A 22,571-nucleotide genomic window follows, 5' to 3' on the forward strand; every position below is an offset into this window, starting at 1 on the left:
TCTTGCAGAAAGTCAAACAAGTGAACGGAGGAACAGAAAACTTAAAAGAGAGAGATCGAGTAGCAACCCCCCTTCCTCCGTGCCTGGACGATTTCTGGGCTGACCAGCATCACCTAAAGGGAAACTTTGGTGGAGCGCGGGGAGCGACGTGCGGGCGGGCGGGCGGGCGGCTGCCCCCGCGGCGAGCCGCGGCGCGGAGCTCGCCCGGCCGCGGGTCCGGGGCGGGGGCTGCTCGCCCGCCTCGGCGGCGGAGGCTCGGGACTGGGATTGTAATGGGAATAGTTTTGCATTTTGCGTTTGTGGCTTGAGAGGAGAGAGTGGGTTTTCTTCCGCAGCATCGTCTCTTTAGAAGAAAGGACGGAGGAAGGGGGCGGGTTAAAGCTAAAGAAGTAAGTCCTCTCTCCGAAGCAAATGCCTTTTGCGCTCTCCGGATGACCTTTTCTGAAAATGCAGCCTCTCCAGCTGACCTGTTTTTACTTTGACTGCAAAGTGTGTGAAACTGAGCCCTAACTTCCCCACAGACCCTAGGATGTGCACTTCTGGGATTAGCAATATGGGGCATCTCTTGTCACCTCTGCTCTTGAGCCTGGCAGCAGTTTTTTCCAAAGGTAAGGCTCAATCTCTTCTGCATAACCGTTCCTTCGCTTCCTGTTCCTTGTTTATCCTGCACACGCACCCTCTGCCCCTGTCTCTGTGGAGGTACCTTGGATGTTGATACCCACAATTCACAACTGAACGATTGGGGAGGGGGTAGGGGGGTAATGTGTGAGTCAAAACCGAAGACATCTTGAAGGGAAATCCTGGATGGCAGGATTTTATTTTCTTGGTGGACTTTGACAAATAGTCTAGCTATTTATAGAGACATTTGTTACCAGAGGTTGTATTTTTGATCGTACATYAGGTGCTGGTGGAAAACTCAGCTTTGGATTGTGAAAGGTCTCATTACATGGAGATTTGAAATCTTCAGGGGTAGCTGCTGCTGGAGTTAGCTGCCCTATCTTTATTTCCTATGCAATTTTTCAAATGAAAAACCTATGTCTCAGATAAACTGTTTTACTGGACTAGAGAAATGTGTGCTTGCTGAAATCTTTAAAAGCTCTGATGAGATCCTGAACCACCGTGTCAGATATTTCTGCATGCTGGGTAGAGTTTGGATGTTGTGACAGATGACTCGAGACAACTACTCAGTGGTATCTTTGTGTTTCCCTCRAATGTGTTTACAGTAAGGATCAGAAAGCCAACATATAGACAATGTTTTTGTGTGTGTGTTTAAATTCTCCTTTGAACTTAAAGTTTTCATTCGTAATCTCAGCCAAAAGGTGAATGCATTTTTGCAGTACTTAATCTAAACAATTCTGACCATTCCTGCATAATCCAAGTTAAGAGAAATATACGCTATTTAAAAGACATTATGCCTCAGCAGCTAAATTTTGGCAAGAATATTGAATTTAAAGCTCCCACGTGGCTAGTCTTCAGTGAGAAATAACAGCATATGCATTTAATCTATAATTTTGAAAACATACGAGTTCTGCTYATAGAAAGATCACTATTTCAGAAATGCTTCAGTTACTATTAACACTGCACTCTTTTTTTAAGTCAGTTATCTTTACTAATCGCTTTGTGTCTAAAACCGGACTAACCACTGAGGACAGAATACACAGTTGTATATTTCTGTGGTGGTTCCCATCATCAAATTCCATTTTCATCCTTCTTTCTTTAGAATAGGATGAGAAAGAAAGGAACAAAATTGTAAATCTTCTCAAACGTTACCTAAATGCAGTGCCTGCATAASTACAGTTTTGAAGTTGCAAATGGAAATGCATTAGCAGTAAGGGTTGGAAGACTGAGTCTTTTTAAAAGACTGCTTCATTCACACTGTGCACCGGCAACTTTTGATTACCAGCTGAGCTGTAAAATATTTATTTTGTTATAAGCAATATCAGTACTGAGTCAGCTAACAATGCAGTAAGAATATTAACTTTTTCATCTCATCTTTTTTTTTGGTGTTTTCAATTTGCATCATTAGCAAAGCATTAACAGAGTGTGTGACTGAAATTGCAGTTTGTTTTAAGATTGAAGTATAAGTGGCATTTGAGTTCTACAGTGGACAATGTTTCTTTTGCCAACCCAGCAATTATAACATTCATATATGAATGTTACTTTTAAATGTTACTTGCRTCTCCTTTGAAAGATAAACATAGGCAGAAAACTGAACTTGTCAAGGAGGTCTCATAAAAAATAAACCATTATAAGTTCTGACAAGTGAATTCTTTYTATGCATTAAGAAGTCTTATTAAATCTGTTATCTCTTGGAACTAGGTACATAAGATCCCTATTTATCCCTATGATATTGCTTGTGCCATTTATTTTGCACTTCAGACTTTGTAATATCCCACCACGTGACTGCTGGGACTCTTTGCTGTTCAGCATTACAGATACCCATCTTCCAGGTAATTGGCTATTTTCATGCTTGGTAACGGGCTCTGTACTGCTATGCCATAGTACGCTCTGGAAAGACCAGAGTGTTCTAGAGATTTACAGTATAAACTAGTTATTGCCAAATGTTGATTTTTTTTTTTCCCCCCTCCATCCCTCCCCCATAAGAAGATGAAAACAAAACAACAACAGCAACAGAACTTGATTACTGCTACTGGGCATATTTATTTGTTTCTTTGTTCGATGCCGTTCTGTTGCTAATAGAAAAAACTCCTTCATCTATGTCATGAYGACAAAGTTTTCTTAGAGAGGTAGAAAATCTTTCAACGTGCAGCAGCAATCAGCTGTCTATTGTGCGTAAGTCTATTGCTGATTACTGAGAGCCATGGCAACGTGTCTTCTCACTGCACAGTTTCATAATCTTTCAGGTAATAACGTTCAGGACTYTAGATTACTATTGCCATTTTGCTTTGCTTTTATCTTGTAAATGGGGAAAATAGCTCCAGTCTGGGAGGTGAACTGTTGTTTTCTATAACGAGTTTCATGTTCTTATCAGAACAATTTGTAACTGATGATCCAATCCATGTATTGGAATGTATTGTGCAGTCTGATACTGTATTGTCTGTGTGTGTGTACACACACACACACACACACACACACACACACACCCCTATACGTATACATAGACAGAAAGGCAGGGAGTATAAGGTGATATAATTGTTGTTAGCGTGGAGCTGTATTTCACAGCTTTGGCATCAGCTAAGTGTTTTCTTGACTCTGTCCTGGAGAACCATTTCTTACCCTAAATCAGCTGAGCATTTTGCTTTTTGATCTCAACTATGAAAAAATTCTTCAGAAATCTTCAATTAAAAAATAACCCAACCCAGCCCAGCTGACATCTATGTAAATGCAGACAAATACAACAGGCTCAGTAACGGGGGTGTTTTCTTCCATTGCTTGAGGGGAAAACCTTTCATTAGTTTCACCAAGGGTAGAATAAAAACTTTAACACCAGACACCATGCTTGGCCTAAGCTTATAATGAACTGGACAATTTTAGGATATATATAGTGAAACTTCAGACTGAGGAACCTTCCATGTTGTGGATGTTTGGTGTCCAAAAAAAAAAAAAGTTATTTCTTTTCAAATTTCAGGTCTTAGCTGACAGTAACAAAACAAGAGAAAATTATTGTGACTCCTTTGCCTGTGTTGTACCAAGTGTCCCATGTTCTCTGTCATCCTAGATTGAAATATTCCTGAAGGTTACTTTCTAATGAGATCTCAGACCACATAACTGCTGTCTTGATTTTCTTTTTCCCTCGGTCTTTATAAATGTAAATGCTTGGCAATAGCGTTAGACAGGATTACCTCGTATACCCCTAAGTGTTCCCCACAGGCAAGAGAAGTGGGTACTCCATTTTCAGTGATGCCAATCTCCTAGTATAGGAAAGTGGAGGGGGAAAGAAATCTCTCAGAAAACAAAATGTAGTTCGAACAAAATATTATAGGAGAGAAGTATCTAGTTATTTGGATTGAGTGTGTTACTGTTTCATTTGGAATTATTAATATTACAATATTCTTTGAACTCCCTTGGTCTCCACTGGATAGTGAGGTATAGAATTCCAGTCCACAGGAATTACTTAAATGCTGCTGTTACGATTTCAGTGGGTTGTAGCTTTGTAACTTGTACGGGAAAACCTCTTCCTCCACTTTAATCCTACTTTTGCATTCGCTGGCTTCAGTGAGAATGGCGGTGTRCAAAGAGCCGCACAGGTGAATTCACTGGTCCCATTCCAGCTTCCAAAAGGCCGTGGTTCTTCTCTGAAGACCTTTGTGTGCAGATTTTCCACTGACATTGAAGCGCACTATGAACTTTGTATAAATAGAAATGTAGAAAATGAAAAGCTGAGTGCAGCATGCCTGTGTTTCACTGCTTGCTTATTTTTAGGTCATTACTCTGGAACACTGATAGTGTTTTATTAGTAATGGACAATGCCGCTCTATTAGACGTTGAAATTAAAGACTGTTCTATCTGATTGATAGTATACTGTTGTCTTTTTCTCTCATTTGGTGGTAACTGGATAGGAGTTCATGACTGAATTTCAGTTTATGTTGACCGATGGTTAAAAACCAAAAGGTAAAATAAGTCTTTCTAGCTTATGGTTCAAATTGTTCTGTAAAACCATTTTTTTTTTTGTATCCTGTCCCAGCTGCATCTGAACTATAGTCTTTTGAGACATTATACAAGGAAAGGGGTACTGAATTGCACTTTTGCTCTCATTATGCTTTTTGGCACAGTGTACTTCTAGGAGAAGTGGTTCTGCCTTCTTTTCTTTCACAAAAAAGTCAGACTAAAGTTCTACTGCTAGACCTATGTTTTATTTGTCTGCTGCAATACTGGTTTAATGTGATTTGGTTTCTAATATTTCCCTGTAATGCTCTCATTTTTTACTTCCATCTTGTCTTTTATTAGTTTCATGGGACTGGCGGACTCTGTGACACCAACCAATGTTTTAGATATTAATAAAAGCAGCTTTATTCAATAAAGATCAATTTTATTTAATAAAAAAAATCAAAAAGATAATCTAATTTTTTCGTGCTGCATTCACATTAAATCAACCTCCTGAAGTAGTCGTGGATGCCAGGTCTAGTGGCAGTCTATCACTGGTCCTAGGATACATAAACATGACTCCAGTCAGACTGATTGCAGATAAGCTGAAGAGGCATCTGAGATTCATTGCAGGTTTAGTTTATAAAGTGTTACATTAAATTACTTGATTTTCCCCCCAGTCTTTGTAATATTGCCTTCTGCATTATTAATGGAAGTTCAAAATGAAGTGGATTTTAAAGAGTTCAGAGACATTTAGATAACGCTAATTATTATGAGCAGATTTAAAGTACATATTTGAGGATGTTAGGCTACTTCAGTCTCTTCTATGGGTGGGAAATTAACTGCAGTATGAGGATTGGGTTCTTCGTGTCCTTGATTTCCTCTTTTATTGAATAGAGTTTAATTCCAGGGTAAGGTGCTGGTCTGATGGCCTCAGAGCTAATGGGTTGAAAGTCTTCATCTGCCAAGGAGGTACGGCCTGTGCAGTAACCATAGAAAATTCATCTTTCTACTTTAGTAATGTGACTTAGACTTGACCTGGAGGATGATATAAGCTCCAGCACAGTGATATAAGTTGTTAGACTGGTCTATAGGTCCATAGTGGGTGTGATGCAGAGCCCACTGAAGTCAGTATGGAGGTTTTTATTGCTGTTAGTAGGCTTTAATTCAGAGCGGAGGCAGTTTTCTGGTGCAGTATTTTTTCAGCCTGTGGCCCACACACCAGTAGTGATTCATGCAACATTTGAACGGTGTTGTGAAAGTAATGCCAGAAACCTCACGCATGCAAGCTAGACAAAACAAGGGAGGAAATGAAAATAACACGGGAGCTTTAGCGTACGTCTCAATTCCTGTTTGGCTGTAAACAAAGACCTGTGCAACAACATCGTGTAGGATGGTCTGGTTCTCTCCAAAGAGTTAGACAACGCTGGCCTTTAAAGGGGCTGAGAAAACCTCTGCACATTAAATGACTGCAGTCGTTTAAAGTATTTCTCTGGACCRTTACTGCCTCAATTCTTCAAATGCTGTAACTGCTGATATGAGTATTTCTGATCCATTCCAGCACAGGTTCACCCTAAATCAGCACTGGGTAGTGGTTCAGTGAAGTGGGGTAGGCATAGTCTGCTGGTCACTTAGGGCATCTGTACTGTAGGGTCAATTAACTTCCTAAAAGGCTTCTACTGCACTCACAGAGGATGTGTCTGTTCTTACACCCTCAGTCTTGTNTTTTTTTTTTTTTTTTAATTGAGATTTTCAGCAAGGTTTCTAGAGGAGTTTTCTGTGTTACAGACAGTTATCTCCATGAAAATTGCTCACCAAAAAGAAAACTTTTTTTTCTTGTACAGACTGTGTGGAAATAGTTGGTAGTGGACGCAGCTGCACTGATGCCATATTTCCTCATATTTACAAAACTCCTGCAGTCACTCCACCTTCCCATAGGCCAATCTAGCTCCATGTTTAAAGTCATTTTGATTTGCTTTGTTTGTTTATTTGGAGTTTTGGTTGTAAATAAAGACCTTTCTCTTTATACCGTGTAAGATAGTCTGGATAATCAGAAGCTGTTCCAGAAATTTGCTATGGTAATGGTTAGTAAGCAGCAAGCCTTAATTCATTCAATGCCATTTTATACTTGCTTGCTTTCCTGCTAGTGGCATCCTTTAATAGTTCTTCTCTTCGATAGAACTTATTGGGCCTTGTTGGTTTGTGATTTTTGCAGCTAAAGTGAGCAAAAAAAAATGTAAAATTGGATAAGTAGATCCTAAAATATGAGCAGGTTGGGGCTGGGGGGGGGGGGAAGATCCTGAATAATACATATCCTATAAAAAGATCAAATAAATGAGTGAGCTAGATAAATAGAGAAAAAATGCAGTGGTAATAATAATAAGAGAGCCAAGCAGAAATGTAGAAAACACACTCTTTATCCTCAGTGGATATCACTTTATGAGATAAACTGGGGAGCGATACAAGAGGCACCCCCATCTTACTGAACCAGGATGCTCTACAACATGCCTTTTGATCCGTTTGCTTTCTAGGTAGTCAGGCTACCTAGACTGAGCAGAAAGTTTGCAGACCACTTGCTGAGGAACAAGTCAGATGTCTAGATACTCACATAGATGAGGCTGCATGTCCCTTATATACTTAAAAAAAAATAAAAAATAGTAACTCTGTTTCTCTGAGCTTAATCTCACCTAATGCTAAACAATCTCAGAGCATTAAACTTTAGACTGCAACATTGCTTATTTGRTTTTTATTTATATTAAAAAGTGTACCTTTTACATCTTCAATATTCACTATGCAAATAAACTTTAGAGGAAGAAAAATCCAAAGCTATAGGTCAGCAGAGATAACCAGCCATAATGTCTGTCCAATTTTTAATACAATCCATAATATAAGAATGGATGCAATACCACTTAGTCTTCCACCTATCCAGTTATCAGTGATCCTGGATTAACCAGTATTCATATCCTCTGTATTCTGCTGAGCTGTGGTGACTCATTCTATATGTCTTCAAGAAAGGGAAATAAAGGTGATTTGAATGTGCCTGCTATCAAAATCTCCCTATTTATGCTTTAGTTTTGCRTCACTGTCCTAATGTAATCAGTCTTGCCTGGTTAATTTTAATTAGGTAGTACATATTGAGTAGTTAGTTTTGTTGTCTAAACATTCCAAATTACTGTAAGATCATGGAAGAGTGAGAAAATGTCTGAACTAGTTTCAGTAGAGTTATACTGATCTGGTTGGAGGTTTGCATTTGTACACCATGGCTATCTGCTGCATGGAACCAAATACTTRTCAATGCATCACCATTGGCAAGTAATTCTTTAGTTTATTGGGTTAAAGATAATATTAGGAGGTGATTTGTATGTCTTACTCCTTCATTTTTTGTTTTCTAAGAGCAATAAAGAATAAATCAAATGTTTGCAATACCTTRTGACCTATTCAGGTGAAGTCTTGCTTATTAGTAATAGAGTTTTAACTTCCTACATTGATCTTAGCAGTGTAGAGTGTAGTGTGACATTTTCCTGGTAGGGAAGGTGATGTTTCAGTGGATTGTATTTTGAGCTTTGAGTGTTGAAGGAAGCAGTCAGCTCTAACAAAGCTTGCTAGTGTAACAAATATGKGAAAACATCACATGTCAGTAGTTACCTACCAGTCATCCTTTGTACGTTTTCATAAACAAAACCTCCTGGCTCTAGTTGGCTCAGATTCACAAGCCTGCAGCTCTTGAGCTGAAGAGGGATGTCTACATGGTTAACAAGAGGGGACTTGGGGCAAAATTGAGCRATCCTGGTTCTGTGTGGTAKAGGGGAGAAGTGTGTGTGCACCTTKTAAATTTATTACCACACTTCTTTCCTCTGTAAGKAGTATAGGATCAATACTYTCAGAGTTTCCACCAATCTGTCCCCAAAACACTCATTTTTGCTGTGTCTATTTAGGATCTCTTTAACTCCAGATCATATGTATTAGCAGCRTTTTTTTGCTTTGTTAGGTTAAGCTCACCTATGGAATTTGGCTCATATGAAAACACTGAAGAACTTGGCCTGTCTTCTGGAGAAAGGTACATACGCAAAGGGAGAATTTCATAATCTGCTAGCGTGCTAGTGTCCATCTGATTCCTTACTAATTGAACTTTGTCATCTTCTAGGATGTAGCAGCAAGGTCATTATTTTCAAGCATTTCCACTGAGTTTGTATGTTCCTATTCTTGGAAACCTTGCTGAAGTGGCAATTGTTTACCAGTCCCATAAATCAGGATGTGAAAAGATGGGCGCCCCAAAATTAGTGGATGCTTTTCAAAATGTTGTTTTCATCTTTGTGAGCTGAACTATTTCTGCCAATGACAAAGAATAATTACACCTTCAGTGAATAACAGTAAGAGCTATGTCTTGCTTTTTCAAATTCGATATGGTATTATCCATAGACCATTCCCTCAYTTACTCAGGATTTATCATTTAAGGTTCTCTTACTCTGTCTTTTTCCATATTATTGGGGCAAACTGTTTTAAGGGGATCATGACTTTAGCTGTGCCCTGCTCTCACCTTTGTGGCTGACTGTGTCCCCTGTAGCGGGTGTCTGATATGAGATGGTTTCTTGCATTCTGAATGCTTGTGCGCAGTAGGATTCTGCTATATACCTCTGACTCTTTGACACCATCTGCCCACTAAAGTAATTTTAATGGGTTTCCTCTGAGCTAGGCTGTACTACAACCCTGTCAGCATGCTCCTTATTTTAAAAATAATAAACAAARTCTCCTCAGAAAAGCTATCCATGATCACTGGCTTCTCCAACAAAACTGAGGATTACCTCACTGTTTGATATTGTGTAGACAAATCTCTCTCTTTGATAGACTTTAAAATAGGAAAATGACAAATACTTCAGATGGCCCTCTAACAGCTCTAGTTTATTTTTTGTAACAGTCTTTAAAGCTGTTCCCATCCTATGTTTTTAGGCAGACATTATTATTCTTATACCGAAATGGAATCATCTCACCTTGTTGGAATTCTCTTCTTTATGAAAGCTGGGCAATGCAGCGGCTCGCTACGGTGATTTAGGAGTCAAGGAACACATTGGCTCCCTGTGACCTTTGAAAATCATTTCAGTTCTCTGCCTCCCCTTTCCCTTTTAATCTGTTTTGTCTACTCAGAATTTAAGTGTTTCAGAGCAGGACCTCTTTTGCTTGCTCCTTTTACAGCATCTGTCCCTCTTCTCGGATGGGACGCACATTTTACCACATTACAGATAATTAATTAGTAGTGGCTGAGCTGGAAATTGAAACATGGCATTCTGATTGCTTTAATCACTGAACAACACTAATAACTCAAAGGCCTTTAAGAATAGAAGAATAGGGAAAGGAAAAAAAATACAGATAAAATGAATGCATCTAGATTCCACTCCAATATTACAATTAATAAACCATCTGAACAATCTCAAACAATAAGGTGATACAGTAAATATAAAAATCTTCTTATACGAAAATATCTTCATGACATCTTTTTATTTCTTTCCTTTATATTCCATGTTACTAAACTGTTRAGGAGAGCAATTTGATTTTGAACATCTTTATTAATAATGCAACAAACTACTTACCACAAGAAATAGGCTTTTTGGGCAGATGGTGCAAACTTTAGAAATATATCACTCCTTTTCTATTCCTTCAGTTTTCTGTGATTTATTTTCAGCTCCTTTATGTTAGTAAGCTGGCTAATGGCAGTGATGAGATGGACTGGTGAAAGAGAGATCTWAGATCTATTCCATTGCTGATGAGACATGAAAATTGAAACAGTCAAAAATTCATTAATTCTTCTGAACTTCAGAACTGACTTGCTCAGGTCATGCAGAGAATCAGAGATGATCCTGCTCTTCAGTCTTTGCATTCTTTTTTCTAAACTACGTGCGGTTTGACCTCTAGCCAGGATGAAGTTTGCCATCTGAAGCATAAGTTTCTTTCATTTTCTCTATGCCCTATACACCRGTAGATCTGCTTTTACATGTGTACATAGAGAACCAATAAAGATCCACATCCAAATATATCCATTTACTAGAGGATCCCTGGTGCTTTTGGTCCCCAAGAAAAGAAACTTCTATGCTATTGAAGCATTGAGARTGACCACAAGAACTGGACAGGTTTTCATCAGGTTCTGAGGTTCCTCAGGAGGTGTAATGCTGTGCAATGCTTTCTTCTAAAAGAAGCATTCACAACAATCAATTTAAGACCTTTTGTTAATAAAGATATTTAGCATTTTTGTCTTGTGGAATATGTATGTGGCAGTTCAATTTGTCAATGTTGGAAAGATCCCTGCTTTGTGGCAAGAGAAGCAGACAGTTCCATCATCATGTAATAAGAAATGGTCAACAGCAGAGCTGTACTTATAAAGCCTTTAAACTATGGGAATTTTTGTTATGTCCAGCTTTGCTTTTATTTTTTTGGCAATTTTGGTGGTTGAAGGAACGAACATTGGTGGAGGATGGAACACGTACTGAACCCAAGTTCAAATTCTCTTTTAGTTCTTATGTTTGAATCCTGTGGATTTTGCTGGATTCACTGCCTTTTGAAATCCACCAGACCTTTTGAGGTCCAGAATTCAGATTACATTGCATTAATGGATGCAATACCAGGTTAGAAGAAATATAAAATAAATATCAATATGAATCCCCATGAGAATTTAAATGGTATCTTCCAAATGCTAATCAGCAGGATGATATTTTGAGTGGTATTTCAGTGCTCCTTTTTCTCTACTTTTGTTAATGCTTCATTTGTATAATAGATGAAATGCTAAATAAGGTAAATACCTAGGATCTGTGGCCTTGCACAGATTGTTGCTGCTGTTGTGATCCACCCCCTCTTTGTCCTATGATAACTTTGAATATTGTTGTAAATGTTCCCTGCTGTTTCTGCCACAGTAGTTTAAAATACATATATCATCACCTGCGTCTTTTCTTGCCTTTTTATTTGGACTCTTTATCTGAGCAGCAACAGATCAGAGTAATGGTATAATAATCACTGTTGAAGCGTTTGTTTGTTTGTTTTCTTTCTATTTCTGTGCAGTCATATGCTGCTTTCATCTGTTCTGATCAGAATTATGCATGTGTTTTGGAGCGTTCCCATATCAGACCTTGAAAAAAGAGAAACGCTTGTAAGTGGAGAACACTATATATAGCAGACCTTTGTTATGATATTTATAGTCATGATGTTTAGAATGTCTTTGTGTGCATTAGAGGCTCTCATCAAATAATCAAATTGCACAAATAATAATAAAAAGCATGGTCCACAAAGAGATTCTTTTCAACTGTTCTCTTTTTAGCAGCTTCAGAAAAGAAAGATGAGTTTGGCARTGTATTTGCAGAGCTAACAAATCTGGCTTTGGCAGGCTAAAGCAGGAATTGTGAATTCAAAACTGAAGATCCCTCACAGAGATGCTCTGATAGCAGTTGCCTTTCTGTGGAGGGGTGAGCTTTTGCAGACCTTGGCTGTTGCAGCAGATCATGAGAGAGTGATAATSTCTCACATAATTAGATCGGACAAACTATAAGTCTTCATGGCCTATCATGTCTAGCTAGAAAGTTGTTGGGAGGCAGTGAAGATCAAGAGGAAAGAAAAATCTGCAAAAATGCAAAGGCAGCATTGCAGATTGTTGTTTGGTATAATGCCTTCTCTGCCCAGAGAGGTTGTGGAGTCTCCTTCTCTGGAGATATGCAAGGCCTGCCWGGATGCAACCCTGTCTACCATGGTCTAAGTGACCCTGCTGAGCGGKGAGGTTGGACTAGATGATCTCCAGAGGTCCCTTCCAGCCTTACTGATTCTATGATTCTATGATGTTTTGGTTGATACTGTGGAATGATAAAGCCTATCATTTTTTCCTGATTRAGTATGTTCTCATTTGTGTTTTCAACCTGAGGATAGTGCGCATCCTACTCTATTTACCTGKGGTGATGCCACATTGCTCTGTGAAATCCTTGGGTATGGTCTTTGACTTGTTGCAGATGTTTTCTGCCAGTTTGATCAATCTGTCACAAAAACTGTACATTCTCATACTCGTTTTATCCTCTTCTGCCAGACAAGCACTATCAAAATCTCATTTGGAACCTGTGGAAGTATTGTAGCAGGTTCAGTTATACTTTATACTTCTCTGACATCTGTCTTAGGAATAGCTGATCTATTGTATTTGTCCCAGTTTAAATCCAGCTGGTCCACTGAAAAGCTGCTTTTGCGTACCTCTTCATTTTCTTCTCCAGTGGCTAAATGAATGTTTCTGTCACTCAGTAAGTGAATTCCTCCATAGTTCTTGCACTTGTACTTGCCTCCTTCCTTATAGATCACTGCTATTATTGCATTCCGTCTACTTATAAATCTTGTTGGGTTTAGCACTGAGATGAACAAGAGGGACTCATGGAGAAGAACACAAAATAATCCTAGATTTTGAGGTGCATTACAATACAATTCAATCCAATACATTGAACTAGTATTACTGACCTGTAGAAGCTGTCAGAAAATAATTGGTAAGCTAGTCTAGGAGCCCAGAAAATTAAGATTAAGGACAAGCATGGAGAAAATCATAGAAGTTGTAAGACAAAAAGGAAAAATAAAACTCATATTCTGTACTCTACCATATTCTACCGTGCGCTACTAATCTGCAGAGTAAGAACTAGTGAAAAATGGAATTGTGAAGACTGCATAATAAGGAATATCTGAATATCTGCTTCACTGGATCTGTGACCTGCTTCAGGCAAATAAGTGCACAGACAATGCCAGATTTGGCTCCCATCACCAAAATAGTTCTCCAACGTGGTTCCAGCAGGCCTGATRTCCTCAGACACCCTCACACAAGCTCATACGATAGCTCGGGGCAAGTAATACATACATCCAATCTRCACCAAAGGGCCAGAGGTCAGAGCTGTTTTCCTTAGGTGGTCCCCAAAATCACTATAAATGCCTCTTAGAGAGATGTTATGGCTAAAGTCTTTAACTGATACAGGACAATGGGGAACGAGGCCTTTATTGCTTCTGCCATGTGGTGTAATACTGAAAAACTTGAAAAGAAAACTGTGCTCTGAGTGAAATAAGTGAATTGTTTTGAAACTTTAAATTAATGGAAGAGCAGTGCAGGACGGTTTCAACTTCAACTTTAGTTTCAGACTAAAAACAGAACTACCAGAATTTTTCATGGAATAAATCAATTTTAATTTTGCCTAACTTTRTTTTTCTATAATAAATTCAACTCATAAGCAGCCAACATGGACTTTTACTTGTTTTCATCATAATCTCATGTTGAATGGGTAGTACTTTGTTTCATCCACATGAAAGGGAAATTAAAATAAGTGATGCTCGGTTATTTCTTTATAAGGACTTATTGTTCTAYTGCTATATCATCCCATTTTAATTTGAAACACAGTACATGTGATTCAGTGGTTGAAAAAAAGCCCCAAAGAATCTGTTTTCAGTAAAATATTTTCTTAGTCATGCTGGCTTCTTAATTCTCACCCCCTTTTCCAGCAGGAAAAGGTGTTTCTCGGCATTCCTTCTTCTGCATAATGGAAGCTCTCACACTCTGCAGATGCTCCCAGTGTTCTTCCTTGACCCACTGGCAAAAGGTGATTTTGAAATGGCTTTTGCTTCCTTTTCAGTTCAAGTTGATTGCACAGCTATCACAACAGACTTTGCCTTCTGCCCTGGACAAGTAGTACCAAGTGTTGGTAACAGAAAAATGATACATTATGTGGTACTATAGATACCATGTAACTTGAAAGAAAGAAAGTGATGTAATATTTTATATTGCAATGAAATCTGTGCTAAGTGCTTTGCAAACATAGTAAGGGACGATAAGTCTTTTGGAGTGAAGGTCCAGCTTTGCAGGAGAAATGTGCAGAGTTTTTAATAATTTGGCCATGGAGAATGATTATAACAGACCTTCCTTAGAGTTTAAAAACAATATTTCACAGGTATAGTGCTAGCAAAATATTTAAGTGGCAGTGTTCTTGTGTGTTTTTGGTATTTAATTTTGTCTGCATAAACCTAGACTATGAGTGTATGTTATATTTGATACAGGGTTGTAAGCAGTCAGAAGAAAACAGTTTGTAATCATTCTTTGCGAGGCTGAATGTGACTGTTTTGAGAATGAGGACGGATGGTACGATTCCTCAGCAGGTTAAATCAGCCAGAGCTGAGGTTGCTGCAATCTCTCTCTTTTTCTGGTGTGGCTTTGGCACTTATGCGGTTGAGTAATGAGCTATGCAGAGAGCTGATCAATTGAAAACTAGTTCATTCGTTCTTTATTTATTATTTTTTTTTGGGGGGGGGCGAGGGTAGGAGGTCTTTTTTCTGCAGGTACCAGATCTGGCAATCCTGCGGTTGCTGAGTGAGTTGGTTCAGCTCTCTGACCTAATGGAAAACTAACCCAYCAAAAAGAAAAGCTTTCCAACAGATACGGGACTGTGAGCCCCCTCGCTGCGAGGCTCACCGGATCTGACCCGACGGAGGGGGAAGCAGTGGGTGGCTGATAGTGATAARGAAATAGAGTGGGTTCTTCGGGCCACGGCCTGCAGTTGGGCTTTCTTTTTGTRATACCAAACGGCACCATCAGTAATCTGATCCCAGAGCCTTTCATTATTATTCCCTTGTAGATAAATCATGATTATGGAAATTAGATGATGCACCAGCTTATGGAGTGCATGGAAAACAGACAAAGGGGAAGGAAAGTTTTACAGTGGTCACCTGGAATATTTATAATTGCTATTTTCAGCTGATTAGCCTTACAAGAGCAACATCAATTCCAACTATAAAGTATCAAYGTTTTTTAGATATAACAGTAACATTTAATGGTAACTGAAGTAAAGCCATGCAAGACGGGCAAAGACATGATGATCTTATACCACCAGTTCTCCTTGTGTAAATTCCTTTTCCCTGCTTAGTTGAAATTTTTGTAGAGGAGGGAAAGATTCCCACAAGAAATGATAATGTGATCACTAACCTTTATACTTCAGGATTTGACTATCATATTCCAATTTAAAGCAGACACTATTCAGCTGTATGCTGAGTGTTGTGATGAGGGCAGGTCAGAAGATTTTGGAAACTTCTTCAGTCCAGCCAAAGTAGTTTCTGTGAGTAGCTGAATTCTGTGGCAGTGACTATAGTATGGTGATAAAGATGTAACACACAGGAGTTTCCAGAGGGGGGTTGGATTTACCTCCTAGCCCCACTCACACAGCTGTGGTCATTATTTGCTGTCGCCAATGGCTACTGTTACAGCTGTTTCCAAAAAGCCGCGCATCGCCCCTCCGTCGCCGCGGAGCTGGGCCAGCCTAGCCTTTTCTCTCCGGCTTTCAGTCCTGTACCGAGCCTTACAGGCTGCTATTGCACGAGACCGCTCACGTCTGCCTGTCACCCAGGCAGCTCCCAGTTCTTAGCCACTTTTTTTTCTCTCTCTTTCCTTATGAACCAAAACTGAATTGGTAAGTCTTCCTATCTCATCAGATCCGGCACAGGCTTCCTGTTCCGACCCCTGTTTTCTCTTCCATTGCCAGAACGTACAYGCTGGTAGGCAAATGCCACCTGGGAACTGTGAATCTGTCACGTGTACCACAGCTATTAGTTTGTGTGTGTCAAGATAAAAGGAGTGTTACAGTTGCTTACTAGTCTGCATCAGAGTAACTGTGTTTAAAATTAAGTCCATCTTGCTTCTTAGGTTATCAAGTTTCTAGGCCAAAGACTGCAACCTACCTTAATGTTTTGTTTTATTACAGTGGAATGGTTAGACCAGCATGGGGCAAATGGCTGTTTGAGTCATTGACCCATTCCTAATTACACCTGTGTGCTCCTTCGATCGAATTCAAATAAATAATTCTGTTGTGTGAAAGAAGTGGTATTAGATTCATTTCTAAATTCTTTCAAAGACGTCAGCGTGTAGCCCTGAGGATGTGAAAGAAAGGTAGAGCTTGTCAGCCCCCCTGGCTGCTCTGAATTAGTTTGAACCTATTGGAAATGAAAGGTTCAGAGAGCACAGATGGAAAAGATTGGAGTAGCAGCTTTGAGTGAATCGAAAGGGCAAGCTTTCTGGCTAATCACGATCTCTGCGGGCAGAAAGATCCCTAATACGTTGAAATTGTCGGCCGTTGTGAAGCCCTCGACAGAACTGCTTGGGGGCTCCATGCTTTCTAATTCTGGCTGGCAGTAGCCTTCTTTTTAATTAAAATCTTGTCTGTGTTCACATAATGAAAATAAAACATGGAAGCATATAATATATAYTGAATATGTGAGGCATGAGCTGTTCTTATGCTGGTAGATTTYTTTTTCTTTCTTTTAAGATAACAAAATTGCRYGAACACATCTGCTTAGAGATTRTATTTCCTCAGCACCAAATAAGTGGATGTATTTTCAGTAGGTCTCAACATTACTACATGTGCTTCTTAAAAGTSCATCCAGAGCTGTCATAGTGGGAATCGGCGAACGCTGCACGCCTGCGAGCCCTCCCTCGCCGCCGAGGGGCCGGGAGCGCGCTCGGCAGTCTGGGCCCGACTCTGGTGAAAGCTTCAGTGCAGCTCCCAGCACAGGGACAGAATCTTGGCTGGAGCTTATGGATGCTGGTGGGGTGTTTGGAACTATTAATATTGTGATGAAAATTGAAGAGGTCTTTGGAATTCTGGCTCTAATTTGCTTCATTTAGTGAAGGGAATGATCTCACATGCTTAGCAGATGATTCTATTTAAGCAGYTCTTTGATTTAAAGCTAAGAAAGARGTGCAGCATTTATTTTGCTTTTCTTATTCTGTATGTTTCTTTTCAGTTTGATCTTTGGAGAAATGCAATGAGCTGCTCAAGATTTAAAAATCATCTTCTGAAACAAAATTTAGATGCCCGAAATAGGAGGCAAAAACAGTTGGTAGAGTTGGATGCCASTATATGAAAAGCCCAGAATATTTTGAAATTTTACTACTGTTTTCATTGTATACAGTGCATCCTTTTGTTTTTAATTCAGATCATCTGTTCCATTCTATATATTTTATTTCATTGGGTTTTCTTCTACTGACAATTAAGATTTTTGTCTTGAAATTCAGAGTCACTATTAGATTACTCACCATAATTCACTCTAAACTACTAATGTCTCCTAATGTCACTAATAAAGTCTTTTGAAGATGTTCTGATGAGAGGTGCTGCTTCTAAATCCTCATATCGGAATGCAGTATCTGAGGTAAAATCAGCTTTRTAAATTCAGCCATGAACTTCAGTTTGGTCAACTCTTCTTCCTCCTGTTATTCTTGAATTATATATTCTTGAATTGCATGAGTTGCAGGAGTATAGAAATAAAGCCAGATATGTGCATCGTCCATTATGTGCTTTTGAAATTTCATAGGAATGAAGCTATACACACATGCTCCATTTTGGTCAAGTGATGGTTCCAGTTTTCCTGTTAGAATWAATCAAAAAAGGAAAATCCCATTAAAATAAGATGTTTTGCTGTTTTAAGGACTGATCCACTCGYCCTTAGTCATACTTYRCAAAGTCTTACTCAGCGGAATCCCYCCMCACACACCCAAAAATGCACAGGATGGTAGAAATGAGCTKCTTGTATTTGAAAGATGAATTATAGTAGGATAATGTTTAATGTGGGACAGTAAGTCATGTGTTATTAATATACAAAAACTATCTAAAGTATCTAAACGCTTGGCATGGATAAAGTACCCTGGGACATGTTTAGCTTTTGCACAGCAACTGATTGGCATATGTATCTCCTTAACTTCTTAGCTCAGTCATGTCACAAGCAACAATATAGAGTGCTGTTGCTGCTGCAAGCTGTTTCTTATTTTGGAAAAGGCGGAGCAATATGTTAACACCACAAATTCAATAAAGGATGGGTGGGCGAGTGCACTAGCCATTAGTCTGTCAACTTTATGAAGTGCAATGTTTTCTCGAGTCTGTGAGGAACCTAATGAGCTATGATCAGGGACAGTGAAACAACCTCCCTACCCTTCATCTACAAAACTGCACTTATCAACGGTATGCAAGCAGCCAGTGTATGAGATGTGTGGAGATGTGTCCATCAGACTGGATTTTTTTCAGGTTTCCCATGCTATCTGGCTGGAGAAACGGCTCTGTCGCTCCACCAGAAAGCACCATTATTATACCAACACTCAGATTTTTGTATGAAAACTAATCAAAATCTCTCCACTCACAGCAGTAAACTGTCAGTCTGAAAAGTATTAATGTTCTTGACTGGTTACATTTTGAGGCCCCAGCTTATATCTCTACTATCTTCTATATTACAAGTTAGTGCCACCCCTGTTATTGTCAAGAAGGTTGATGCCAGTAATATTCCCTTTACATGTATTTACTGACTGTTGTGGAGATCAAGGGATTCCTTTGTATCRTGTACCCCTCTGCTTGTTCCTGCACTGAAGATTTGAGATGCGAAAAAAAAAAAAAGAAAGAAACATGAGAATACATTCATATCCCTTTGAATTTCTTAAAGCAAGACAAACACTAGGTATTGTATTGAGTGCCTTATTGCCTTATTATGGAAGAGAAGAAAATATATCCTACTAGTGATATTGGTGAGATTATGAAAAATACTCCTAGGAGATATGGTGGAAATCCTGTCTGCGAAGGGAGTTTAGTATTAGAGGAGATAAGATTGTAGTAGAGGRAGTTTCAGAAAAAAAGCAGCATCTGTGCCAAATCCCCTTTCCTGCTCTCTGTGAGGCAGTGTGTGCACATTCAGCAGGTCTTGACATCCTTTCCAAAGAGTCRCGTCGGATGGATGGTTCTTAAGGTTTTTATTGATCACAGTGTTGAGCTGAATTCTCCTTTCCCCAAGATTACACAAATAACTGATATCTGACAAGAACAATTTTTTTGTCATCCCCAAATAAAGCTTTTATGTTCCCTATATGCACAGAACATTCCATATCTGCTTCCAAAAAAATAAGTTCTTGTTAATTTGATTTAAAACTAATTAATATCACAATATCCATTTGCTTACTAGGTTGTCCACTTTTTGCACGTTAAGCTCTCACAGGTAGGAAGGTGCTTGGTTCCTCATTTCRTTTTTCCATGGGGAAATTCAAAGCATCCTGTTAAGTCAGGCATGTTTCCAAACTTGAACTTTTTAGAAAAAACTCTTCTTCTCTTATTTAGAAAACTTCAGCCTCTTATTATTATTATTTATATATATACGTGCTTAGAAGCTGCAGGTAGGTRAGCTGATTATAAACCATTGCACAGAGATTAACTATCAAGACATGACTTAAAAGACCAGAATAATCCAATATTTTTTTCCCTTGTGGATTTCCTTGGAATAGCTAGTAGGTACCTTGTTCAGAGGCAATTCTCCTCAGGAGGCTGCTTGTCTAAGCAGCACCATAGTCAATATGGCAAAGACCTTTTTGTTTCTTGTTATTTCTTTTTATTTCTTTGGGGGAAGAGGAGGGCAGAAAAGAAAGCGGTAAAAGAAAATAATATTGAGAGAGATTCTTTTAGTTATTGTTTTTGGAATATAACGCAACACCTTCCTAGTCTCTGTATAGTATATTAATGTAGCTTTGTTAGGTTTCTGGATACCTACAGGTAGGTGACGTTGTTGTCTGGATTYGAGAGCTTAATGCTAGTAATCAACTTTACTGGCTTTATGGACGGAGTTACCTGCCAGGCCATCCAGTCTCTCCTTTTAAAATGTCAAAACAGATGATCAGAATTTTAGTAATTGCTTTACCTTTGTGCTGATTATCTAGTATCTTACCTTTAAAGAGGGGCACAGACTATTGGATCCACTCTTGTTCTGAACACCTTTAAAAAGGCAGAGCTTGTTCCTTTGGATTATCACCTTTGTCGTTAAAAGCACATTTTCTTTGTAGTTTGAGTTTTTCTAGTTGCAGTTAATGGGTCCTTTTCCACCTGATTAAGGGTCCTTCTCTGCTAGGTATTAGGGTGTCTTTAGTGCCCAATATTGATGTCYTTTTGTTGCATTGAAATCAGCTCATACTCAAGCCTGTCACACTGACAAATGGACCTTTGTACGGACTAGTCTCTGAGCCAGATGCAGCTATCATGTAACTAGCTGTAACATTATTGGAATTACAGCCATTTATAATAGATTTCAAGTTACCAGCATYGTTGGGTTACACAACTATAATTAAGATCATAATTTGGCCCTCAGTTTTATTTTAAGGGACAAAACATATCTACTTCTGCATGGTTCCTGGTGCCCTTTGGAAGGCTGTWGTTGGAGCACCAGCTGACTGCCACCTGCTCTGGAGTCCCAGGCATGAGAACGGACCAGGAGATGTGCGGTGCTTCTAGCGGCTACTCTAGCTGCACCAGGGTCTTGTCACCGTAGTGCCYGCATGAGCRATCTGAACTCAGCAGCTTGGTAATTGCTCTTGTTTTATCCTCAAGWAGCAAGTGTGYCAAAGACTGAAGGCTTTGGTATTTCAGTGTGACAAAAGACTGTTTGGACAATATGTTAGACCCAAAAGATCTGTTATCTGGCCACCTTATCTGGTGTGGTGGCATACAGTGCAGTGGTGGTTATTTCTGGGAAGTTATTTCCCATGAAAACCCTCMCTAAGAACTGTGTTTGCTTTTCCACGGTTGAGTTGAGTACAGCACCTGTTTGAGAGCATATGTGACTTTGTTTCTCCTTCTCAGAACCCGTATCAGTATGATCTAGCCCTAAAAAGGCACATTTGGTTTTTGATACTGCCACAGTTATGATTGATTTTAGAGTGGAGCTGCATCTGCAGCCAGCCAGCTGCAGCCATAGCCACAATACCTTGAGAGGTTTRTACAGGTAATAGAATTGCTTCTGSACGCCTTACCCGTACTATTTATACWGAGACYRGTACAGGGAGGTAGGAYGCCRCTGGCCTTGGAGCTGTACAGACAAAAGAGCTTACACTGGATGCACAAAGCAAGAGATGAAAGGTGGACGAAACAACAAATCAATAAGGAATTCATCCTGCATAATGCAGCTACCATGCACAATATCCAGTGTTTTCTTTTCTTATAAAAATAAAACATTCTTAAACTGCATGTGTGGTTGGGTGTAATAGATTACAGCACAAAACCACAGTCCGAGCTTCTGATACACTCTTCAATAACCTCATAGTGTCCGTCTATTCTGCAACTCCTCTTTTTTGAATAACATGCATTATAGGTCTTGACATAAAGGAGAATATCTTAAAGTCAGGAATTGAGTGTTTTAATAACAGATATGTGAGACATTTGAATACTATTAGAATTTGGTTATTATTAATACAGGAGAAATAAAGAGTGTAAAATTAACACACCGTCGGCTGAAGCTTATAGCTTTGGAGAAAATGGTGCCTCAGAGGAGCAGTAGGACTCRGGCTTGATTAAACTGGGATTTCAGAAATTCTCTGCACTGAATGAAATAAAAAGGCATTCAATCTAATTAGATAGCATTGTGGGAAGGATAAGAAGAGAGGTATTTCTGACCCATTGACTTTTTGTACAAACTTTAACCCACAAGACGCATTTAGAAGTATTTTAGTAGGTTTTGTTTTCTTCTTAACTGCAGTTCTAACATTTGATAGCTTTGCCTAGGAAAACTTGGTGGGGAGAAAACCATCTAATGGTCCTATTAAGATGCATTGATTTTCTGGACATCTACTTTATAATTTTTCTGATGAAACAGGAAGGGAGAGATGTGGGAGTAGAGAGCAGCTTGTCCGGAATCCTAGACCCCATCAGGGTAAACTGCTTTCCTTCAGTTTGCATTCGTGCCAAGCCACCTAGCTTAAGGACTGTTAMTTCTTGTATACTTTCTAGCAGCTAAGTGGGCCTTCTCTTGTTCTGCGGTTGCCTGTCATGCCACGAGTATAAAGAGATACAGAGATACGTTTAGAATCAAATGTGATTTTTATTTTGTGTCTGCAGTACCTTATTTTAAGGGTAAATAGGGCAATCTGAGATATGTAACATAATCACTCTTTGAATATATTATATGTGCATTTTTAGAGATGCCGGATATATTTTGGAAAGATCTCTTCTAATAAATTGTGAGCTTTTTCAGAGAGAAGA

At 39.1% G+C, this 22,571-nt stretch overlaps 1 protein-coding gene across 1 annotated transcript in view; it reads left to right on the top strand.

Annotated features, from left to right (window-relative positions):
- Window positions 1-190: 190 nt before the first annotated feature.
- The window catches only part of TMEM132D (transmembrane protein 132D), a 264,129-nt gene continuing 241,748 nt past the window's right edge, over window positions 191-22,571 (top strand). Inside the window, exon 1 of the mRNA XM_085321068.1 lies at window positions 191-608. Coding sequence (XP_085177194.1) covers window positions 530-608 — 79 coding nt within the window. The 5' untranslated portion in view covers window positions 191-529. The remainder of the gene's footprint in view (window positions 609-22,571) is intronic.

Source organism: Rhea americana, unplaced genomic scaffold (genome assembly GCF_003343005.1).
Source record: "Rhea americana isolate MKP2758 unplaced genomic scaffold, rheAme1 scaffold_68, whole genome shotgun sequence".
NCBI classification, from domain to species: domain Eukaryota; kingdom Metazoa; phylum Chordata; class Aves; order Rheiformes; family Rheidae; genus Rhea; species Rhea americana.